A 23,919-nucleotide genomic window follows, 5' to 3' on the forward strand; every position below is an offset into this window, starting at 1 on the left:
CAGTTGTTGCATGTTGAATATTGACATCTAACATTTTCAAATTATTAAAAATGTTGGTTCAATAAAATAAATTTGTGATACAAACTATATTTTTTTTTATGGAATAGGAGGACAAACGAGCGTACGGGTCACCTGTTGTTAAGTGATCACTGCCGCGCACATTCTCTTGCAAGATCAGAGGAATCACAGATGCGTTGCCGGCCTTTAGGAGAAGGTGTACGCGCTTTTTTTAAAGGTACCCATGTCGTATCGTCCCGGAAATACCGCACAAGGAAGCTCATTCCACAGCTTCGTATTACGTGGAAGAAAGCTCCTTGTAAACCGCACTGTGGAGGATCGCCACACATCCAGATGGTGGGGATGATATCCTAACTTGTGGCGTGTCGTGCGAAGGTAAGGCAGGTAAAACAGCTCTTCGGAACGCTCCCCGTGATAAATGCGGTAGAATATATATATATATATATATATATATATATATATATATATATATATATATATATATATATATATATATATATATAAATGTTTATCTCTACTATAAAGTTTAATGATTATTCAAAAACTCCCACTCCTATGTGCTTGTCCTTTAATCCCAGTTTACGTTGACAGCATTGACGGAGGCCGTGAACCTCTGGCACGGCAAGGAGTGGCACACGCCCCTGGCCACGTCGTACCGCTGCGACGCGCCCACCAAGCTGAACATGACGGCGGAGCAGAACCTGGTGGCCACTCTCACCCTGAGCCAGCTGCAGGAGGAAGCCTTCAGGACTGCCCACAGTGAAGTGTTCAGCGCAGGTAACCTAGTTATTATTATTGCTTTATGGACGTAGTTCCTGGAAAACGTTCTAAGCCACAAACATCACATTTTAAGGAATTCGAAAAGTTGAATAAATATTAGTGTATTCCATACATGTGGGTACGGCTACTAAGTCATGATGTCATTTAAGGAGTGACAGTAGGGCTGCCATTTTTTGTCAGTCTATTAATATGAATCACGTGGCCAGTTGTGTTCCTAATATTTCGACACGATTGTGGTTTGGAGCGTTTTACTGGAATTACGACCACCTTATGAGACTCATACCCCGCTGCGACTAGTCCGACGGCAATCTCAAGCGATGCCCTTCCCCGCAACACCACTCGCTACCCGCTGACATCTGTCCCGTCTCGTCCCCGCTTACATCTGTCCCGTCCCGTCCCGTCCCCGCTGACATCTGTCCCGTCCCGCCCCGTCCCCGCTGACATCTGTCCCGTCCCGTCCCCGCTGACATCTGTCCCGTCCCGTCCCCGCTGACATCTGTCCCGTCCCGTCCCGTCCCCGCTGACATCTGTCCCGTCCCGTCCCGTCCTCGCTGACATCTGTCCCGTCCCGTCCCGTCCCCGCTGACATCTGTCCCGTCCCGTCCCCGCTGACATCTGTCCCGTCCCGTCCCGTCCCCGCTGACATCTGTCCCGTCCCGTCCCCGCAACCGTCTGTAACCCCGTGAGACTATCGCGCACGAAGTTGTCGGACTATGGATCAATTGTAGCTCCCCTTCAACATGGCCAAATCGCACCTAATGGAATTACTAATGCAGTGTGTTTGCGTGTATATATTTTAATTTTTTTTATCCTTAAACACTTTTATTAAGATTGGAGGATTCAAATACACTTTAATCCTAGGATCTATTGTGCCCCCTGCTTGCACTAGCGCGCCCGCTCTCAACTCCCTATTTCTAAGAATGAAGTGTGGAATCCAGGCTACCAGTGGCTTTACCAGTGGGAGGCTCCTTTGCACAGGAAGCCGGCTAGATTATGGGTACCACAACGGCGCCTATTTCTGCCGTGAAGCAGTAATGTGTAAGCATTATTGTGTTTCGGTCTGAAGGGCGCCGTAGCTCACTAGTTAACTAGCTCACTAGCTAGTAATTTCACTAAATTACTGGGCAAATGAGGCTTAGCATCTTATGTCTCAAGGTGACGAGCGCAATTGTAGTGCCGCTCAGAATTATTGGGTTTTGAGACAATCCTGAGCGGCACTGCATTGTAATGGGCATGGCGTATAAATTACCATCAATTGAACATCCTGCTCGTCTCGTCCCTCATTATCATAAAATAAAAGGCTAGCAGCTAGGAAACGTGTTGCCTTAATGTGCCGGAGTTGAAATTATATCCTCAAGACCACTTTCATTACACTATTAAGTATATGCATGGTGAAAATGTATTGTACTTTTAAGAGGCGTAGGAACCTCGTCAGCGTCACACCAATCTCGCTCGAGACTTGCTTGAGTACGCCCACTTGGGCGTAGTATTTAGTTGCCGCACTTTGCGACCACGCCTGCGATAGATGGATCGCAGCGGAGACCAATCCTTAATCTAAGAGTAATAATTATAGTTTGTTTTATATATTTTTTACTCCCACTTTTTTAGACATACCATTTGGTTTTTTGTTACTTTTATCTCGTTCTACAAATATAACTAGGTAAATTTCCAATATGTACGCTATCTCTATCAGTGGGTCCCAAAATGCATGCAAGCTCGCCATTTAAATTATTTTATATTTAAATATTCGACCTTTTGCGATAGATTTACTCATAGACTTGCAATATAGCGTATAAACGAACAAAGTGTGCAAGAGAGAAAAACATCTCTAACGGTGATACAGTAAGATAGAAAAGGATAGCGAATCGTTTGTTACTCTAACCATAGGTTCTCAACGTGGGCGATAAAGCCCCCTTGTGGGCGTTTGAGAATTTCGGGTAGTAGAAGACCCAGAGAAAATTAGAGGGCATTGAGATGGCGCAGATGGGGCGTGGGTACATTAAAAAATATAGTCTAAAAAGGCAAAAAAATACACTCTAATACTCTAGAAAAAGGCATATTCTCAAAGTGGGCGGTGAGCAAAATAAGGTTGAGAAACTATGCTCCAACCGATTTTGATTGTCAAGTCGTAAACAGTCAGCAACGCTTGACACTACCTTCTTAGTATTTTCAATGTTAAACCCTTAAATTAAGAATTGGACTCCGCTGCGCTCCAACTAAATACCGCAGGCGTAGTCGCAAACAGCGGCAACTAATACTACGTTGACGTGCCACATGTTCTGTTTAACTTTGCTAATAATTGAAACTAAAATGCCGGGTTGCGTAGTAAAACTTTGAAAAAAAAAATACTACAAGAAATAAGAAAGACACTGGGATCACATATCATCAGTAAGTATTTTGTATCTTATTAGTTTCAATGTAAAATAACACGAAGCGTATGTTACAAAATTTGAAAGATGCCATATTAGTGTGAAGATGCTACACACACAAGCATCTGATAGTTGCCGCAGTAAAAAGCTATTGTTCTTAGGTAGTGCGGTATCTAGTTGGACCGTAGCGGAGACTAATCGAGCTGCCAGATCGTCTAGTATAGTCTATTGCTTTACTGCGTTGTATTAGAGTTGTTCTTCGTACAGCAAGCGCATTGATAAACAATATATTAATGACTGCATTGCATTGTAAACCTTCATGGCCCGCGTCCGTTATCACATTGATACCGCGTCGCATCGCCCGCCATTTCCGATAACTTACTGATGTTTCTTTGTTCGTCCATATGTACTGCGACCTTATTAATGCAACGGAATATCGTGGATATTTATGGAAGGTGATGGCCGCTCCCGTTTGACTTTCAACCCCCTAGCGCTCGTCCTGTTGCGTCAGTACGGTTTGCAGTTTCATTATCGTTAGCAGGCCTGTCTCGTGTACTGAGAGTCTATCCAGTAAGGACTCACGAGCGATCAGTGACGCACGCGCGAGCATTGTTCGTCACCTATTTCACCGGTCCGACCGATCGTTGAACAATGGAGAAACATAAAAAAAAGCAAAGCATATTAAAGATCATTCATCACATCATCACACCAAATGTATTTTTTTTAGCTTCGTAAAGATACTGAAACAATCGCACTTAAAGTGTCATTATTATTATAATGAAAATACCATTCATGATAGCTATTATTATTATTTATTATTATATTATTCCACCTTCGCACGACACGCCACAAATGAGGATATCATCCTCACCATCTGGATGTGTGGCGGTCCTCCACAGTGCCGTTTTCAAGGAGCTTTCTTCCACGTACTACAAAGCTGTGGAATGAACTTCCTTGTGCGGTGTTTCCGGGACGATACGACATGGGTACCTTCAAAAAAAGCGCGTACACCTTCCTTAAAGGCCGGCAACGCTCCTGTGATTCCTCTGGTGTTGCAAGAGACTGTGGGCGGCGGTGATCACTTAACAACAGGTGACTCGTACGCCCGTTTGTCCTCCTATTCCATTTTGAATTTAAGTGGGTTTGAGTATGTCGTGGTCTTCCAACGCACAACATTACTATGTGCAACTAATGTAGGTAGTAATGTTGATTTAAAATAACGATTAGGATACCTATTTATAGTTTAGAAAAACTTAAGCTATTTTTATAAGTTGACTTTATACTAGGTAGGTACAGATTTAGGTATAAAAGACAACCCTAATGTCGTCAGAAGAGGTAAGAGTCGCGCAATAGAAAGAGAGGCAACTTCTAGGTAAATAAAAAGTAGGTTAATAGCGCTGTGCGATCCGAATTATATCTTATTGTATGGCCGCAAGAGTCCCTATTTCTTTAATTGATTTTTGCGGAGGCTCCAGGCCTCGACTGCATCCAACTGGCGCGCTAACTGTACAATGTTGTGCAACGCCATTAGTATTATTACTATTGGTACAATATTATCATGATCCAGTGCCAGGCTGCCCGATCGTTTATATGTTCTGGTGTCGTGTTCCAGCTCGGCAGTGCGGCGGCGACGACGTACCGGACGCGGTGCCGATCGCGGTGGGATGCGCTCTGGGTGGCCTCGTGGTGGTGGTTCTGGTGGCCTACCTGGTGGGACGCCGCCGCTCCGCTGCCAGGGGATACCTCTCCATGTAAACGGCAGGTTTGTGTCTTACAATAATTGTGTACTTACTTACTTACCTACTCCTGCGTGAGACTTGACCTTCGACATTAGAGTCCATCTTTCTCGTGTTCGGTTTCATAACAGTAAGTTAGTTAGAACCGCATCCATCGTTGGTCAGCGAGTCCATCGGACTTAGCCGCGGGCGTAGCCAACCTGTACTACCGACCACTCCCCCATTCGCCACCCGGGGGACGCTCCCCTTACGCCTTGAGGGCCAGGTTGGGTATTTAAAAATAAATAAAAGGTCGCAAAAATTAATGCAATCGATTAAGGAAAAAGTTATAAGGATTTTAATATTTCGGATTAGACGGAGATAGCAATAATAAAATGTGACGTCACATCTTAGTATTGCCATTGTAGCTTTATATAAATATTTGTTTTGTGAGATAGGGACGGAATACCCTTACTTCAAGAGTTAAAATGCCTCGTAACTTTGTATTTAGATTTTATTTTCAATATATATAATTATTTTTATCAAGGTTTATAGTAAATTAATGAAAAGAAATAGTCAAACACCCAATTCATCTGCGACGAAAGCCTGTAAAACCCAGTTATAATTTATTATCTCTCCTGTATCGCTGTTCTAGTCTCTATGATAGTAAAATTCGCAAGTATTATTAAACAACAACAATATTTTCATTTGAGTTTTAATCTTTCAAAAAATATTTTATTTCAATAATATGTAATCTATGCACGTTTTTCAAATATTGCCGGCTGATCGTTCGGACTGTCGGTACAGTCTTTCGTCATCATTCTGACAAGAACAGTAGTAGTACTGACCCACAAATTCTGAGCTTAGAGTTTAGCTCTATTTTGAGATACTAACACAAAGTGTCATACAAATTGCAAGTGTAAGACGAAGCTTATCACGCAAACTTAAGTATTAAATCTGGCCTGTTTTTATCGGTTGTCTAACAGCAAGAGACTATCTAGATTATCTAATGAAATGATGAATTAATTGAAATGAAATTATTTATTTTGCTTTGAAATAGGGCATAGGGGAAATATGTCTAGATCTTAATTACATTGTGTACTCTATCCAATTTATTTTAAAAGCTAAGGTAAAATACTTAAGCCGTTAAAATTACTCTTATGATTTTCAGATGGTCCCTTGGATGCGGTGGTCGCCGAAATTGTATAATATATTAACGTCATAAATATTGTCATCTGCTCCTCTATTAGTTTGGCAAAATTTAATTTTTTCCATAAAATTGCTCAAAACAAACGGCCATCTTAGGTGACGGGCGCCATCTTGGAAATGCAATGTAACTAAGAATTTAATTAATTTGTGTTAAAACATTTGTATGTAGATAGATATTATAATAAATGTGAAAGTGTAGATTATTCTTGTAATTGATAAAATATAGATTGTATTGATCTGTATACCTGAATAATATAAAATAAAATATGATTATTCAGCCATAATAATTATTTTCAATTAATTCTATCACTAAGTGGATTTATAATAATAAGATTATTGTTTTTTTTGCCGTTTGCCATATTTTGATTCACAATACTGATAAATGATCTTAAATGACTACTCATATAAACTGGATTTGAATAAGGACCAAAAAATGGCAAAATGTGAATTTTAGTTTTTTATTTTTATTTTCACAGCTTTTAATCTTAAAAGTATTTAATTTAAATGTTTTTTTCAAAGGCTTCGTTATACGCAGGTATAACAAATGATACATGTAAAGCTAACGCCAGAGCAATCTTAATTTGAAATTGGCTGGACAGGAGCGTGTCGGTAGAAATGTCCATATTAAATGAATAAATTTGTATGTCAATTGTTAATATTATTTCCTATTGGCGTTTGCTGATCAAAATATTATATTTTTGAGTATTTTAAATGCCGCAAACAAATAATTATTTGGATTCGACAGTTGCCGTATAACGTAACACGATGAATAAAATATGTCAATTGGATTTTATAAAAATATATTCTTATAAGGTTTATACTGGCATTGTTTTAAATTGTAATCAAAGTATTTCAAGAATCTATTATGTGATGAGGCAATTAATTCCAATACTCAATAATATTCTATTGCAATATATTGTTTTGAGACATAACAAACGTAACTTTTGTTATCTACCCTCATAATTTATATTTAAATGGCGCTTTCTGTCCAGTAATTATTTTATCTCCTAACCTGTTTAAGAAAAATAGCGCGTTTAGAGCGCATTAGAGTATTTGTATTATTTACGTCTAGATAATATAAAAATATTTTGGTTAGCATTACTTTACTCTCCGGGATTTTGTTTCATTTTGCGACTCGCCCAGTTTCAAACTATGCTTACTGGTTGCCTAATACGAATCTCAAAATTGAAGATTTACACATTCCCATATACTCTGTGTTATTTTACACTTCTCTAATGAAAAATGTCAAAATAGAACACAATTTACGATATTTTTCAGTAGTTTTTACTTTTTTTTTTCGTAACTTAACCATAGTCTGTGCAAGTCGCAAATAGAAGGTGAAAATGAAAAATAAATGTTTTTATTGACAAACAGCGTTTTATTTCGGAATCCTACAATAAATATCTTATTTACAAGCGGCATAATATTTACAAAAATTATATTACTGAACACTGTTGTTTGTGACATATTTATCTATTAAAGCTGATCCCTAATTATAAGTATATAATACAAATCCTTAGTTAAGATCTAACTTCTACTTGGAAACAGGCTGTATTCTAAAGTGAATAAGTATAAAATACCGAACTAGATAATGGCAGGAATAACAAATGCTTTAGTTGTAATAAGTCTACAATACATATCGGTGTATTATTTAAACAAACGTAATTTTTTTTTCAGCCGATTAGAATAAAATGAACTCAAAATGTTACGGGCGCTTGCTTACAATACATTCAATTAAAATCGCATTCAAGAAACAATTGTTTTGGCACAAGTATAATATTTAAAGCACATACACACGCGTAAAAATAATCAAATAGTTATTCTATAAACAATAAAATTTTACTAGTTGTGTGGTTGCTCTATTCAAAATTCCTTTTGACTTCTTCACTCGGTTGTATGAAACGTGCAGTCATTGATAGATTTGACAGTTGACGGCTAGTCTTGAAAAAACGGAGATAGCCGAAATCCACTACGTTTTAAGCAACTGTTCGCTTTCAAACTTAGCAGGATTATACTTCGTCGCCATATTGTAATTATTATTTCAAACATATAAATGACTGCACGTTTCATACTAAACTAAATTTCAATTTTTACTTAGGCAGTCTCGCCTCTTATTGCGTAGTATTTACATCCTCTTTGTTGCGCACTGAAAACATTTGCTTCCATTTAATTTTTTACAATAAGTTTTTGTTTGACTGTTGACATAGTAGCAAATTTACTGGCTATAAAATAATGTTCGGTAGGTATTGTAATAAAGGACTTAATCACTCCTATAATAAATTTTTGGCGATTCTTAACATCTCTCTTACCACCAAAATTTATAACAAGTATACTTAAGTAATAATAATGTAATAAAATAATAACCTTTCTATACCTATAATTGATAATAGCCTCTTAAATGCCATAATTTAAATGCAACCAGGCTATCAGAATACTGTTTTCAATGAATATCTTTATTGGATATCACGATAAATCAATAAATGAAATGTAAATATGTTTAAGGTCGTCCAGACATCTTAAGGCGTTTAAATTGATTCTCATGACAGCGACATCTAAATTTTTTTATGGAAGACTGTTGTATAATTCCATAAACTTAGCATACTACCGACGAACCCTGTGTGAAAGTGAGATAAGTGTCCTTACACAAAAACCTAGGTGTGAGAAAGAGATGGAATAGATGAAGACCATGAAACCGTTTTCAAACAATTTAGTGTTTATTATGTCCTGTCAAATTGGACCACATTATTTATTTTAGTTCTTTTTTATCGAAATTGTTCTATGTTTTAACGGATCTTAATTAAAAAATATAATGGTGTTCTGTTGTCGATTGTGTTGTACATTACATTTTATGTAGGTACGTAATATATATGAAAATACAATATTGTGTACGTGAATATGGCGCCGTTTATCAATATTTGTCATAGGGGTTATCTAAAAGCAAAATACTACACACTTCACTAACTTACTAACACATCTGTAAAACTAGCACACATGAACATTTTAAATTTAGTCTCGCCGTAATGAGGAGTGTGTTTGTCTATTACGTTAGTATACTAAGTTTATGTTGGCATTAGCTATTTAGTATTATGAATATAACACCACTAACTAACGCACACAGTGACAAATCAAAATTGGCCACACATTATCGGGCTGTTAGGTTACGATATTCTAAGTCTATCTTATATAGTCTTCCTTCTCTTTCCCTCACCTTGCTACATATATTCAGCCTAGCCAAACGCTAAAAAAAACGATTCACTCGATTGTATGCAACGTGCAGTCATTGATATTTTGACAGATGACGGCTTTAATCTTGTAAGAAACGGAGATAACCAAAATCCACTGCATTTTAAGCAAGTGTTCGATTTCAAACTTAGCCGGATTATACTTCGTCGCCAATCGCCATACTGTAATTACTACTATTTCAAACTTATGTCAAATGACTGCACGTAACTAAATTTCAATTTTTACTTAGGCAGTCCTGCCTTTTATTACGTAGTATTCTAGTATAGTAACATCCTCTTTGCACATATTTATCTGTCTTTCTACAGCTTTGACATTGACCGTTGTTCGTTATAATGTGGACCCGACTTAACATGTTTATGACATCAGTCACAACAAAACAGTTGAAGGATACTAACCCACTGAAACTGCTAGGGGTTACATCGAGTTTCTTCGACACAAAAAAGTGTTTACATTTAGTGAATTTATAATTAGTAACACCATAGATTGAATACATTACAGTTTGAGATGAAATTATTAACCTGTGTCCTTAGATTTAAACAAAAACACCTTTAAACTTTTTTATGATATACATTATAAATAAAAGTAAGTTTAATCTTTCTTATCATTGTTACCTTATTCCATAACTTATTGTAATTTATACAGCCAGTACAATATCCTAAGAGTCTTAAATAGTTGAATAATTTACATTTTATAATCAATACAGTAATACATAATGTAATTAATTATTATAATTAGTAAGTCGTTAAATGCCATTAAGTTAGGGCCGTATACCATAAGTCGTTTTAATAAACACTATCATGTTTATTGCCTCTTTTACGGACAGTTATAAAAAAAAAATATATTCGAAAGTGGGTTCGAACGCGTAATCCACCAGATTACAAATATCGTCTAGAGAATAATATATATCTCGAATACCGACTTATGATTATAGGCTCCGGTATGCATCTTGAATGCGCAGGGGTCTAAACTGTTGTCGTCTGCGCGTTGGAGATGCGATGGCGCAGGGGATATGCGCAAATAAAATCCAACTACCAATCAGCGTTAGCCGTAGGTACTTCAAAACTGTTTTATTTATTTTATATTGTGTTCCAAATTTACCCAAACATTTGTCATCGTTATTTTAAGGCACTGTTTTGTTTTATGCCACTGAATATATCAGTTATTGATCACCGAACTGAATAACAATGTGATTTTTCATTTCATTTGTTCTTTTTTCATACTTTATGAGTAGATAAATGTCAAAAAGGCCAGGGGGTTGTTGAATTAGCAGTAATTGTGTGAGTGGTATTATGAGGTCGGACATGAATCCAGCAAGACGTGATGCAACGAGCCGAGCGCGGACCAGTCACGCTGTGACCCGCCCACCGACACGTCTCGAATGCAGCCTTTGAAGTTTTCGCGGTTCTCCGTCGCCTCCGCAGCGCCCTCTGTGACAGTCACTTTGATTAAACTTATATAACATACATTTTATCTAGAAACTAGTATAGGAATAGGGGATATAAGAGGTGTAATTGGTTTGTAATTTGCTACAAGATACAACCACCATAAAATACTAAAGAAAACTTGGAACAAAAATATCTATTTGAAGATTTAAGCCCGGATGATAAAATCGCGCAAAAATAGTTTTCGTAGACAAACATAGGCACAGATAATAAGGAATGTTCCATAGTTGTTATTGTTTCATTAATAAATCTATATTCACCTAAAATACTTTTATTTGTTCCCTGTATAATATTTATCATGTTCACAAATAGATATCATATTTTAACAGTATAAAATAATAAATATTATGAATGAATATTATGAACTGAAACGCTAAAAGAATTAGCGCTTGAGGGTAAAATTTTTACAGATGAAACGCGATAATAATAACATTAGCGTCACGAATATGTGCAGCGTTTTTGTCGAAGAAGAGAGAGAGAAATTGAGACCGATCGATAAAGAGTGAGAAAGGGCAAAGTTGCATGAAGCACATAGCCATGGAGCGATAGTAGAGAGCGAGATCGAGAGAGAGTAAGGGACATTGAGAAGAAATACACGCTATTGATTGATGTTATTCGTTTAGTAGTTAAATATTAGAACTTTAGATAGGAATTCTGTCGCATGTCCTAGCGTCTTTTGCAGTACACAGATTTTGTTGGCCGCGCAAAATTATTATTTCGACAATGTGGATATCGTATCCGAGGTTCTCGAGGGTGCAAAGAACGAATTCGGGAGCATTTTTTAAATCCAAGATGGCCGCCGTTTATGATATGTGATAAAGTATCAAAATATAACCGTTAAAAGGCGATACATTAGCAAATGGTTATATTAAAAAAGGGAGCGCCAAATTAAATATTATTATTATTATTAAATTAAAACTTTTCAAACATTTTTATGTGATTCTTGGAAGATAGCAAAGTATATAATCTGCTACTCCAGCGCCATTCTGGAGTGATTGGAACTGCTATTTACAGCGTAAAGCTGGACACTTTTAAGCAACTGATCCCCACATTTTACACACTTCTCCTTATCTCTACCACTCCTCCTTATTACTGTGAAAACGTGTTCCAAAGATTAACAATTCAGAAAAGGTTTCTCAAACAAAATTCAAAAAACAACTAGAGTTGTTACTATATGAAACGAAAATATCCTACACTTATGATGAAATTTTGGAAGGTACAACTAAACACTTTTGTTTTCGCATTCACTTGTTGACTTGTTTCTCTGTGGTAATCGACTCACAATCGTTTATGGAACAATTTCTCATACTTACTCAAATTAACTGAACTTTATACTTTGGAAGATACTGAGGTTGTCGATATAATATGTATGATGATGAATATCTAAACAAGAGCAAGACTAAGATTATGGTAGTGGATCGTGCTGGTCACTTGGCTGACACGGTAGACGGTGTCCACTCGTGGAACGATCCAGGAGTGGATACATTTACTTGGGCGCACAGGTTAACAATGACGGCAGTTGTGTGCCGGAGATAAAAAGACGTAGTGGTATGATCAAGGATGCTATGACCCGCCTGAATAAAATATGGAGAAAGAGGGGAATCACTATTACTATTATTTATTGATACGGGCTCGAGAAAGCCAGAGGATTGATGCCTTGGAGATGTGGTGCTGGAGGAGTATGTTGAGGATACCATGGACGGCCAAGCGAACAAACGTGTCGATCCTCTCACAGCTTAAGATACAAACCTGTCTGTCTACGATTTGCCACCAACGAATGCTTTCGTATTTTGGCCACTTAATGCGAAGGGGTAATGAGAGCCTGGAGAAAATTTATTATAGTTGGGAACACAAATGGCAAGCGAGCCCGAGTACGCCTACCAGAGGGACCGACCAAATATAATAGACTCCAGGTCCCCGAAGCTTAGCTCTGTCATGAGGGTCGCGATGCATAGAAGCCGATGGAAACAAATAGTTAACTCCCAAGTGTGGACCACTTGTTGACGACCACGATCCTCATGAGGGAACGACTAGAGAGAGAATATCTAAATAGGTACCAGGCAGTCCCCCGATGTAGAGCGGCGTGGCAGGCGGGGTGTCATCTTCGACGAGCGGCGCGGTGTCCACTCGCTCGGGCGCCGCGTCGTCCACCACCAACACGAGCGCGCGTGTGGACAGTCGCGCCGCCACCGTGTGCCACGCTCCGTCGCACGCCGCTCGTCCTCCATCGCCGTTCGCACCGCGGCTCTCCACGTGTACTCCGCCGACGCTCAGTGTCACCTGTCACATTCACACTGTTGCAGCTCCGACAGCCTCTCACTACCATCAAAATCCTCGTCATATAATTTATATTATTTTATTTATGGAGAAGAAGGACGAACGAGCATACGGGTAAACTGGTGTTAACACCACAGTAGAGTTGCCGGCCTTTATGGAAGACTTACGCGCTTTTTTTTAAATTACCCATGTCGTATCGTCCTGGAAACACTTCACAAAGAAGCTCATTCCACAGCTTTATGGCATGGGAAAGAAAGCTCATAAAAACCGCATTGTGGAAGATTGCCACACATCCAGATGGTAAGGATGATATCCTAATATTTTATGGCGTGTCATGCGAAGGTGGAATTCGGCGGAACAGAAATTTGTGATAAAATGCAAAGTGTACTAATTCCGTTTTAATGGCAAAATTACGGTGTCTTTAAAACTCGCAATGGTAAGTAAATATATTATTTAGATATATGTTAGATAAGTAATATTGTAATAGTTAAATGAGAAGCTCGTACCACGCCATTCTTCAGTTCGAGCGTGGCTCCTCCACCCGACAGTAGAATCCCGTTGGCCGCAAACGACCTGAACTGCAGCCGCACCTCTGTCGCCTCCGAATCCTCGTTCCACCACTTATTGGACCACACTGCATAAGCATCACCTATACCACAGAAACATTTAATCATAGGCTCATGTGGCATAACAAGTCAGTTGTCTGAGTCCAAAGTCTATATATGTCTTTTCGCAATACGCTACCTCATAGATAGTGTTACAACTCATACGTTACCACTTACGATTCAGATCATATTGACATTGTCTTTATTTAATAATAATAATTCCTTTCATTCCATTCCTAATTCGTTTGTAGGTGTTCCTAATCTGTAAGGTTGACTTGGTGTGAGGGTATATCTAAACTTGTATTCAAAAAGCACCTTATTCTGATTTTTTTGAATAAAAAAAAATTGTGAATGGTCAAAATATGTTTCCATTACAAAACTAAGTCAGCAATACATAAACTACGAAAGCATTAAAATATTATTTAAAACTGCAGGTACCGAATAAAACTCCAAGTATATCAATACCAAATCAAATTTTAACCATCAAATTTAGTCGACATTCGATATTGAACTCTATGCAAGATCTTTAAATAGTGGTAAGTATATAAGTAAAAGCATTTACCGGAGAAATATGCCCCTCGTTCGACGGCAGGGAAGCACTGGCCAAGTTTGTCGTGGTCGCGCGCGTTCCGCACGAGGTCCTCGCTGCGTCCGCACACCGCCACGTGGCGCACGCAGCCGCGGTACCCCGCTATTCGTGTCACCTGCCACAAACGACAATTCACATCATACACGAATCATCTAATCAGTTCACCAGGTTTCATTTTTTAAGTGATAACTTCTTATGGGAAGGTAAACCACTTTGTAACGTAAGGCGTCATGGCGCCAGTCTGCCTGTCTTCCCTTTCTCTCACGCATACGGCAGCAGTAGGCAGGTTCTTCCCCTCTCAATCGAACCAATTGTTACTGTTACAGGATTAAATAGTGACTCATAAAGTACATACAGTAAATTCTAATGCACATACTCATGTAGTTACTAAGAATAAAAGATATTTTATAATCAATAAAAGATTTTATTAATAAATAACCATTCCTTACATAAATCATATTAATGTACATAAAATTTAATTAACAACCTAATCTTTTCTTAAGTTAAACAATTTCAATAGGTACCTATTAAATAGTTCTACTTATACTAACTTATAGATTATACGTGTCACTTCTGTCGGGCGTCCCTAGACGCACACGTTTTTTTCACAAATCCTTCCTACAGCGAGTTGGCCAAATACATTTGTTTTTTTTGGGCATTGAACAACGTTGAACAATCATTGACTCAAACCCTTGTGCCACTGATTCGATTCTCGCCCGACACTTACTTAAGTATTCTCGGTTTTTGAATTTTATATGCTTGTTTATTCGATGCTTCTTCTTCTTGTCCTTAGACAGCAACTTGGCGACCTCTCGAGTCATAAGCGAGTATGCCATTATATCGTCAGATGACCCGAAAAAACACTGTGCCTTAAACTTCCTTACCAATGCCGCCAAAACTCAAACACTTGTAAATTATAATGTATTTATAATAATGCAACTGTTATCTCGAGTTCCTAATGAAGAATGATTTGGCCTTTGCAATTCAACATAACATTCAAGCTAAAAAATGTTTACAAACATATTTATAAGAACTTTGTCGAGTGTGAACCATGCTAGAGGTAACTAAATTACACTAATTTAGCATGCCAACATCTTGAATTATAGACTGGGTAAAGAGTCTGGTAATTTCTACAATGATAGTCAAGGATAGTGAAGACAGCGAGCTAACAGATTTAAACCTGCGCGTATGGATATCAAGTGATTTTTAGTACGCGTGATGCAGTTATAAAATTGGGTCCGTTTCTAATAGTCTTCTATGTAACATTATCAAAGTTTAATACTTAAAGGCTAAAAGGCATTTATTTTCTCAAAATTGATTCTTTAGAATTCTTTTTGATGTAATTTCTAATATACTAGATACTACTATCGCTTCGGAAACAAATGACGTTCTGAGAGAGAAGAAGCGGTGCAAGAAACTCTCCCAGCATTCTTTTACTTAGTGGTGAGACTTATTTATGACAGAAACACCGCAGTAAGATACATAAGCAAGATTTTTGTCTTGCTATAATTTTTGCATGCAAAAATTGCGAAATAAGGCTTGGTTGTATTATTTTTCATTACGTTCGCCACCTCATTTCACAGAAAGTCACGAATCGAAAGCGACTGAATCAATGTTATGGACCTTCGCATAATAATTATGACACTCGAGGTAGCTGCGTGAGACTTTCATTTGTCTTTTTTATTACGAACATAATTTATTAGTGCATCAGGGTAAGTTCGGATACAGGGTAAGTGCGGTATAAGTCAGCTGTTTTTGTGTCCCAACACGCGGGGAACAAAAGCGAGAGTTAGAACAAAATGACGTATCGAAAGAAATAAAGGAAATATATTTATTGGGTTCAAAAAAAAATGTTGCAAACACAAAAATTATAATCATACACAAACTTTGAACCAAAAGGTCGTCTGCTCAGCTGTGAAACTAGCCACAACGCTGGTATTTTGCAGACGCCTATCATGGGTAAGTTGCTACGCAATTAAACATAAAAAATCAAATCCTATAAACAAAATTTAATTTGTGCACAAAAATATAATTATAAAACAATACTCATATTGCAAAAATAAAATTAATTAAACTTAAATAAAACAAGACAAGTAACCCAAAAATGTAAATTACAAATCAAAGAAAAATTAAAATTAAATTAAATGACATTTAAAATTCGTCATTGAACTTCTGCTAAGTTGGTATCTTTTTGGGTTGATAATAAATAAATACGGAGCTTTAACCTAAAAGTTTTAATAGATTTCATAGGTGTATCGCTGTGTTGCCAGCTAAAAAAGCTAAGAAGTTTGTGGACTTAACCTGTATCCGAACTTACGATGATGCTCCTTATGTTTAGAGATAATAAAACACAAAAAAAAACATGTTTACATTGTTGAATGAACAAACAAATTTAGTCCTACACCTTTGTTACGTATCTCTTCCGGGGGTAATACGTCACAACAGCCGACCAATCACAGCGCGTCATTTCATGGGACGAGGGTATAAAAGAGCGGCTTCCGGCTCATTTGATCCTAATTTTGCGCCTCTCTTCCCCGAGAGATGGTCGCCTACGATGAAGGCTTAGAGGGCACACTGCCCAAAGCCAACCTCAGGTGGTGTTTAGTGGGTAGGCACTTAGGTTCTTACGTGAGTCCAGCTCATGCAAACCAACGCAGCCTTAGGCTGCGTTGGTATGCATGAGCATTCACCACCTCCCTCCCTTCGTAATCCCGGAGGGTAGCCCTTTCCCTTTGTCTGGGCGCAAAAAAAAAAAACTCATTTGATTCAGTCTCGTGCCTGATTTTGGCGAGACAACACGTCCTGAGGATGCCTCGTGTAGAGACGAAACACGTGTCGAATTGTTTAAAAACAAATATTGGCGGAATTAACACTAAAGAAAACTTAAATCATTTGTATAGAGTACATACCGCATTCGGGACGTCGGGAAGCGCATGTGATGTTGTAGGCAATCCGCCGATGTAGATACGTGCGGCGCGGGAGTGCGGGGGCGCGCGGCCTGTCACCGCAGACCCCGCACTTGACACCACCATGCGGTTTCGGGATATGCGAACTGTCACCTGTCAATGTCACATTGTCATTATAGTTGATAATATTTATATACATAAAGGTTCACTTAAACAAATATTTAGGTACGTGATTAAATGAGAACAGGAATAGCAACAAAATTTCAGTGTCTTGAAGCACCTTTAGTAAAATGAAGAAACTACGTTGCAACCACGCTTTTAAGATTTCTTTGCGAACTCGTCTACTACGCTGTTACACCTGGCCTATACTTCTATACGGATACGAGGCGTGGACTATTAAAGAAGACCTCAGGAAACGTATAGAAGCTTTTGAAATCTGGGTTTATAGAAATTAGTTGGACTCACAAGGTCACGAATGTGGAAACACGCAGAGCGGCGCGTCAATTAAAAACGCGAACTCATGCCAACCATCAAGATGAGGAAAGTCGCATATTTGATTCACGTGCTTAGTTAGGCACGAGAGGTACGAACGCCTACATGTCATCATGACGGTAAAAGTTGCCAGAAGAAGCGACTTCGGTCGGTGGAAAACAACTTGGCTATGACTAATACAGGGTAGATATGGCATTCAGTTGTTTTTGTGTCCCGGGAGTGGACAGGAATCGCGAGTGCGGCAGAACTATTTCGCCGCGCGAAGAACAAAGCTGAATGCCAACCTTCGCTAGCCAGAAGGGCACGCGAATACCTATTTCAATAAGAGACAACAGCCTTTTATTTTAGTTTTAATCAATATATATAAAAATTAATTGCTGTTCGTTAGTCTCGCTAAAACTCGAGAACGGCTGGACCGATTTGGCTAATTTTGGTCTTGAATTATTTGTGGAATTCCAGGGAAGGTTTAAAAGGTGAATAAATAGGAAAATGCTGCTAAATTAAATAAAAACAACAAATTTGTTTTTACTTTGATGTGTCCATACATAATTTCTATGAGAGAATTTATTGACGCACGGTTTGACAGTTCTGCTGTGAAACAATTTCATTACGACAGCAGGGTGCATATTTTACGAAGTAATTTTTGATGTTATGATATATTATTGACAAAATCATATAAAAAAATTATATTATTCATTATATACAGAACAACGTCTGTCGGGTCAGCTAGTTAAGTATATTTTTTAATTTGAAGTTTAGTTCCTATTATTTAATTTATCAAGGTATATTTATAAGGTATACCTATTTATATAATAGAGCAAATAATTTTTAAACAAAGCTGCTAAAGTATTAGCCACTCACAGATCTCCAGGTGCCATCAGCGATAGGTGTCCCCAGAGTGACTTCCTTCTTCTTGCGCCCGCGCACCACCAGTCGCGCCTTACCCTCGTGTAGTGACAGGGCCGTAAAATGCTTCGGTTTCAACTTCGACCCCTGGGCAGAAAAATACAATATAGTTTCTATTGAAAACAGCTACTTACAAATTTATTAAATTATGGAATAGTATTTATTCAGTAACAACCACCGGAGGCTTAAAAAGAGATCAAAGAACTGTCAGAGAAAAGGTGGAAGTTATTAAGAGAATTAAGGATTAAGAGGAGTATATTATTAATTCGGAGGCAGAAACGAGTTCCGCTCATTAGGTGAAAAGGTAAAAAGTAGGTAGAAAGTACATAGAAGAGTTTCAAGATAAAAGCAGTCGAACATAATATTATAACGACCCAAGGGGCCAAAAGTTTATACAAAAGCAATAAGAATTATCTCCTGGAACTTATTAGATTGCTAAGCTGGCCAATTACGAGGGCTATAATTATTGTAATTAATAAAATGTACTCATAAAAATCTTAGAAGAATACTTATCCAAAACTTAAGACATCTAAAGGCCTTGGACTTAAATGAAAAAAAAAAAATGCAACAAACACTGGAAAAATACAAGATCTGCAAATAATATGAAGAAATACAAACTGCCATAAAAAAACGAAGAACAATAAAGCTCAATAGCCGAATTTCACCTTCGCACGACACGCCACAAGTTACGATATCATCACCACCATCTGGATGTGTGGCGGTCCTCCACAGTGCGGTTTTCAAGGAGCTTTCTTCCTCGTACTACGAAGCTGTGTAATTTTGTCCTTCCTTGTGCGGTGTTTCCGGGACGATACGACATGGGTACCTTCAAGAAAAGCGCACCTTCCTTAAAGGCCGGCAACGCTCTTGTGATTCCTCTGGTGTTGCAAGAGAGTGTGAGCGGCGGTGATCACTTAACACCAGGTGACCCGTACGCTCGTTCTGAAAGTGATATTGTACAAGAAAGTGCAGATAAGATTATTTTGTTATGCATTCTGCATAACGAAACTCTGTATTGATTGTCTAGACCAGCGACATATTCTTTCAGACTAGGACTGTGATTCTGTTATTAAAAATGGGGACAAAACGGACCTCAGATTTGTGCCGCAGTGTGCAGATTTTGAAAGTGCCGACAAAAATAAAAATAAGTTTAACTTCCATCAACCCCTGAACAAGCATAATTCAGTAAGGGCCGGTTTATGTATTTCGATCTCTAGGATTATTTAGAATTCAGATTCGGGATAGATTAAGGGAAAATATAAAAAAATTCAATTCAATACATGACAAGCAAAATATATTATCAAGATGCTAGTTGCAAATAAAATTACCCCCTGATTATTATGTGCTTAAAAATCTATATTTTGTGCTTCTTAAATGTGCTTGAAGGTTACAAAATGACAACACTTCTATTGAAAGTCTTAAGAGGGTCAATTTCGCGTGGGACTAATACAAGAATGTTTTGTATGTGGTCCGTAGTCTGCCTATATATTTTGTGGTCATAATTTATCATTTTCACAGCACGACTGAGATCTTAGGTAAACCCGGTGTTACATAGAGAACTTATATTTCAGGCGAAGAGTAAGCAGAAAACACGCAAACATGATGTTTATAGACAAGTTTTGTGGTGAAAGTATAGCATTTGGAGCTATGAACACTACTTAATCCTGTTACACATATCCTTAAGCCTTATTTTTAAGTTGCTAATGCTTGCTATTCCTTATAGTTAACACTCCCGAGCCTTTTTGAACTACCACTTTTCTTTGAAGTTAAACAAGTTTTTTGGCATGGCGTGACGCATTTTTTTGGCACTTCTCTCAGAAAAGTTATTCTTATAGCTTGTTCTTTTTTGTGTAGGTCCATTTATTCAGATTAGTAGCAAATAACGAGGATTGTAAGCGTATAAACTGTTTTCCACGCAAGAATTTTGAAAATATTGTCTTTGTTACATAGATGGCGGGCCGGCAGCCGTGAACTCATATCGCTCAAGGTCGCATGTTTGCGTGTTTTCTGCTTACTCTTCGCCTTAAGTTTTTGAACTACAGCAAACGTTACCGGTATGTAGAACAAGAGTCCCTCGGTAGCAAATGTTCTGAGCTGCATCGTGAGCGTGAACTCGGGCTTCGCCCCCTGCCGCGGCATCTTGAGTGAGGCGTAGCTGCCGGGCAAATCACCGAACTTTACTGCACCAGCCTCCACTGTGTAGGACGACATCTGAAACATTTTAGACGAATTATTAGTTGCTGAGGATTTATTATAAACCCAAACAAAGTTTTGTATTATAAATTAAAGAGAAGTAAAGTTATTCCAAGTTTAGAAATTTTGCACACAATCACATGACAGGGAGAAAATAATTTTAAACTTGAAATAATTTTACACTGCGTTTGTTGATAAGACAGTTAAAGGTTTACTAACTTTACACCATAAACACACTAATTGAGCATATAAAAAAACGTAATTACAACGTTAGAATGTAGATCCAATAATGGGCAAATACATCTTGTTCATTTATGGTCTAATTCGTGTTATCAGGGGAAAATAAAAATTGAAAAACAAGGAAGAAAATTAATAAAACAAATTCAATTTTTTACTAAGCATAAGGTATCAATGTGGGTTTTGTGTTGTACAATAATTTACTTATATTTCGTAATGTCAGTTGAAATTGGTAAAATTCGCGGCAGGAAGGAATTTTAAAGCTCAAATGAATTGTGTATCCTTTTTCTTACTATAAAAAGGTTTAAAGTTTACATTAGTTTTAGCGTTGTGTCTTAGAACAATAAAGGCAATAGGAGCCAGCAGTCGTGGACAATCCAAAAGGCCTCTAGAAATCGGCGGTCGGCCAGTGTCTTAATTTGCCTCCGTGCACCAAAAGAAAAAGAGGAATCTCTTTTATAAGCGCGCTATACGATGGATTTGATTTATTTATTTTATTAGGAAAACAAACAGTATTACATAACATAAATAGGTTAAAAAGTATACATCTATTTACCATTGACAGTTTTCGCGTACAGGAAACTATAAGCGTATAAATGATTTAAGTTTTCTTTAGTGTTAATTCCGCCAATATTTGCCTTTAAAACAATTCGACACGTGTTTCGCCTCTACACGAGGCATCCTCAGGACGTGTTGTCTCGCCAAAATCTAGCACGAGACTCCTTGGAGTCAAATATTGGCGGAATTAACACTAAAGAAAACTAAAATCATTTGTATAATTATGGATTTCCGTAAAGTAACGCCTAATTAAAAAATAAAATTAACTATAAGCGTGTTACAAATAATGAACAAAAAACAAAATAATAAAGAAGTAATATAATGTCTGTATGATATTGGTAGATAGTGTTCGTTTCTAAACACAAGACCAAAATTAAAAAATGAGCGAACTTAAACATTGTTGGTGCATTTTAAAGTTGTTATGGTTTTAAAAATCTTACAGTTTCTCCACACGAACCCTAGCATTTCAAACATCTGGAAACGGTGACGTCTATATGACTAGTAAAAGATATTTTTTTATGTAAGACTATTCACAAGTCACGAATTTGATCGACTGACGGCCGTTTTCAATAACCTATCTATCCTTAGTTTAACTTACTAGACATGAGAAATCTATCCTTTTACGCGTACTTACATTTCAATAACCTATTGACAGATAGCATTGGACTATAACTATATTGGACATAACTATGGATAGATAAGATCTTGTATTAAACGGTGACAGCAATGTATCCGTAAGTTAAACTAAGGATAGATAGTACATTGATTAACAATTATTTTAAATTATTTACATAATATTATTCTCTGTTTTTCGTGCTGTTTGTTTTCCGCTCGTTTAGTGAGGATAGGCGCTGAATTTAGAATTTACAATCGTCTACGTGTTGATATTCGTAAGCTTTGTCCAGTTAGTTATAATAAAAAATATTGCTATAGGTACTAAACGACATTTAACATCTTAAATGAGACTTAACATCTCATGTCTCAAGATGATGAGCGCAATTATAGTGCCGTTCCTTGTAATAGGCAGGGCGTAGCAATTACCATCAGCTAAACATCCTGCTCATCCAGTCCCTAACTGTCATAAAAAAGAAAAAAGACTGAATAAAGACAATATATATCATACCTTAGAACACTGCTGGGCCGAATCAGCCTGGTGCTCCGGAGCCGGATCTTCAGGAGCTTCACCCTCGGCGCGTCCCACGCGAACTGCTCCCCACACCGTCCCGCTTTCAAGACCTACCAATCTGATAAAAAGATGAATTATAACCTAAAATTGGTTTGAAACATTGACCAGATACTATTACTTAATTTCTACTGGTACTGGAACTTTTAATGAGCTATCGCACAGCGGTGATCTGTGTGCTGGCTCTCTAATTCAATGTTTCAAAAAAACAAAAACTATTGTTATAACTATAGAGCCAAACACTTTAATTTTTGCTGAAGATGTGAAGATTGGTCTATTAATCCATTCTGGCCGCTTTTTGCATCAAACATCTAGCTCCATTGTCATCAGTTGTTGGTAGTACAGATCTGAATCGATGGTACTGCTTGGCGGGAAAAGCTCATAAAAAACAATGCGTTTTCAATTCCACCACATTCACATCGAAGCGTTCATTATTCAGTAACAAAGCGATCAGTGCGAGGTACTTCTTTGGCATCATAATTTCCGTTTAGAAAACGCTTGTGGGAGGCTCCTTTGTACAGGATGCCGGCTAGATTATGGGTTACCATAACGGCGCCTATTTCTACCGAGAAGCAGGAATGTGTAATTACTGTGTTTCGGTCTGAAGGGCGCCGTAGTTAGTGAAATTAATGGGCAAATGAGACTTAACACCTTACGTCTCAAGGTGACGAGCGCAATTGCAATACCGCTCAGAATTTTTGGGTCTTTCAAGAATCCTGAGCGGCAATGCATTGTAATGGGCAGAGCGTATCAATTACCATTAGTTGAACGTCCTGCTCGTCTCGTCCCTTATTTTCATAAAAAATAACGCGTAAACCAACTTTGTGCTACTCTTGTTGACAGTGCATCGGGTCCATAAACGTCACAATTTTCTTCGCAGGTTGCAGGCATGCTGCATTATTCTCATATAATTATGTTATTTTAATATTGATTAAAATAAAATCAAATGAAAAAAAACTGAAACCAACACTTCACTAAATTGTTTCGATTTTTGAAATGTAACTCTATTAATCCGGTCCACACACAAATAGTACAGCCATATTTTATGACAAGTTTATATTTTTATTTATTAAAATGGCTGTACTCTCGTTTTATCAGTGTGGATACCGTGTAGTTTCGGACCATTCGGAGATCCATCATCAGGGTGAGTGCAGTGATTTCGCGGTGATGTACCGTCTCAAGACTCAAACTGCGGAA

At 37.8% G+C, this 23,919-nt stretch overlaps 2 protein-coding genes across 3 annotated transcripts in view; one reads left to right on the top strand and one right to left on the bottom strand.

Annotated features, from left to right (window-relative positions):
* The window catches only part of LOC126979913 (uncharacterized), a 29,869-nt gene extending 22,407 nt beyond the window's left edge, over positions 1-7,462 (top strand). For both annotated transcript variants that reach the window (XM_050829507.1, XM_050829505.1), the window contains 3 exons: positions 610-795; positions 4,780-4,929; positions 6,054-7,462. In XM_050829507.1, coding sequence (XP_050685464.1) covers positions 610-795; positions 4,780-4,922 — 329 coding nt within the window. In that variant the 3' untranslated portion in view covers positions 4,923-4,929; positions 6,054-7,462. The remainder of the gene's footprint in view (positions 1-609; positions 796-4,779; positions 4,930-6,053) is intronic.
* LOC126979869 (laminin subunit alpha-1) overlaps positions 7,449-23,919 on the bottom strand; it is a 118,227-nt gene continuing 101,756 nt past the window's right edge. Inside the window, exons 28-35 of the mRNA XM_050829416.1 lie at positions 22,663-22,783; positions 20,604-20,762; positions 18,507-18,638; positions 17,157-17,306; positions 14,221-14,362; positions 13,560-13,702; positions 12,834-13,056; positions 7,449-10,761 (exon numbers count right to left, since the gene is read on the bottom strand). Of these exons, the coding sequence (XP_050685373.1) occupies positions 10,622-10,761; positions 12,834-13,056; positions 13,560-13,702; positions 14,221-14,362; positions 17,157-17,306; positions 18,507-18,638; positions 20,604-20,762; positions 22,663-22,783 (1,210 nt within the window). The 3' untranslated portion in view covers positions 7,449-10,621. The remainder of the gene's footprint in view (positions 10,762-12,833; positions 13,057-13,559; positions 13,703-14,220; positions 14,363-17,156; positions 17,307-18,506; positions 18,639-20,603; positions 20,763-22,662; positions 22,784-23,919) is intronic.

Source organism: Leptidea sinapis, chromosome 4 (assembly GCF_905404315.1).
Source record: "Leptidea sinapis chromosome 4, ilLepSina1.1, whole genome shotgun sequence".
In the NCBI taxonomy this organism is placed as follows: domain Eukaryota; kingdom Metazoa; phylum Arthropoda; class Insecta; order Lepidoptera; family Pieridae; genus Leptidea; species Leptidea sinapis.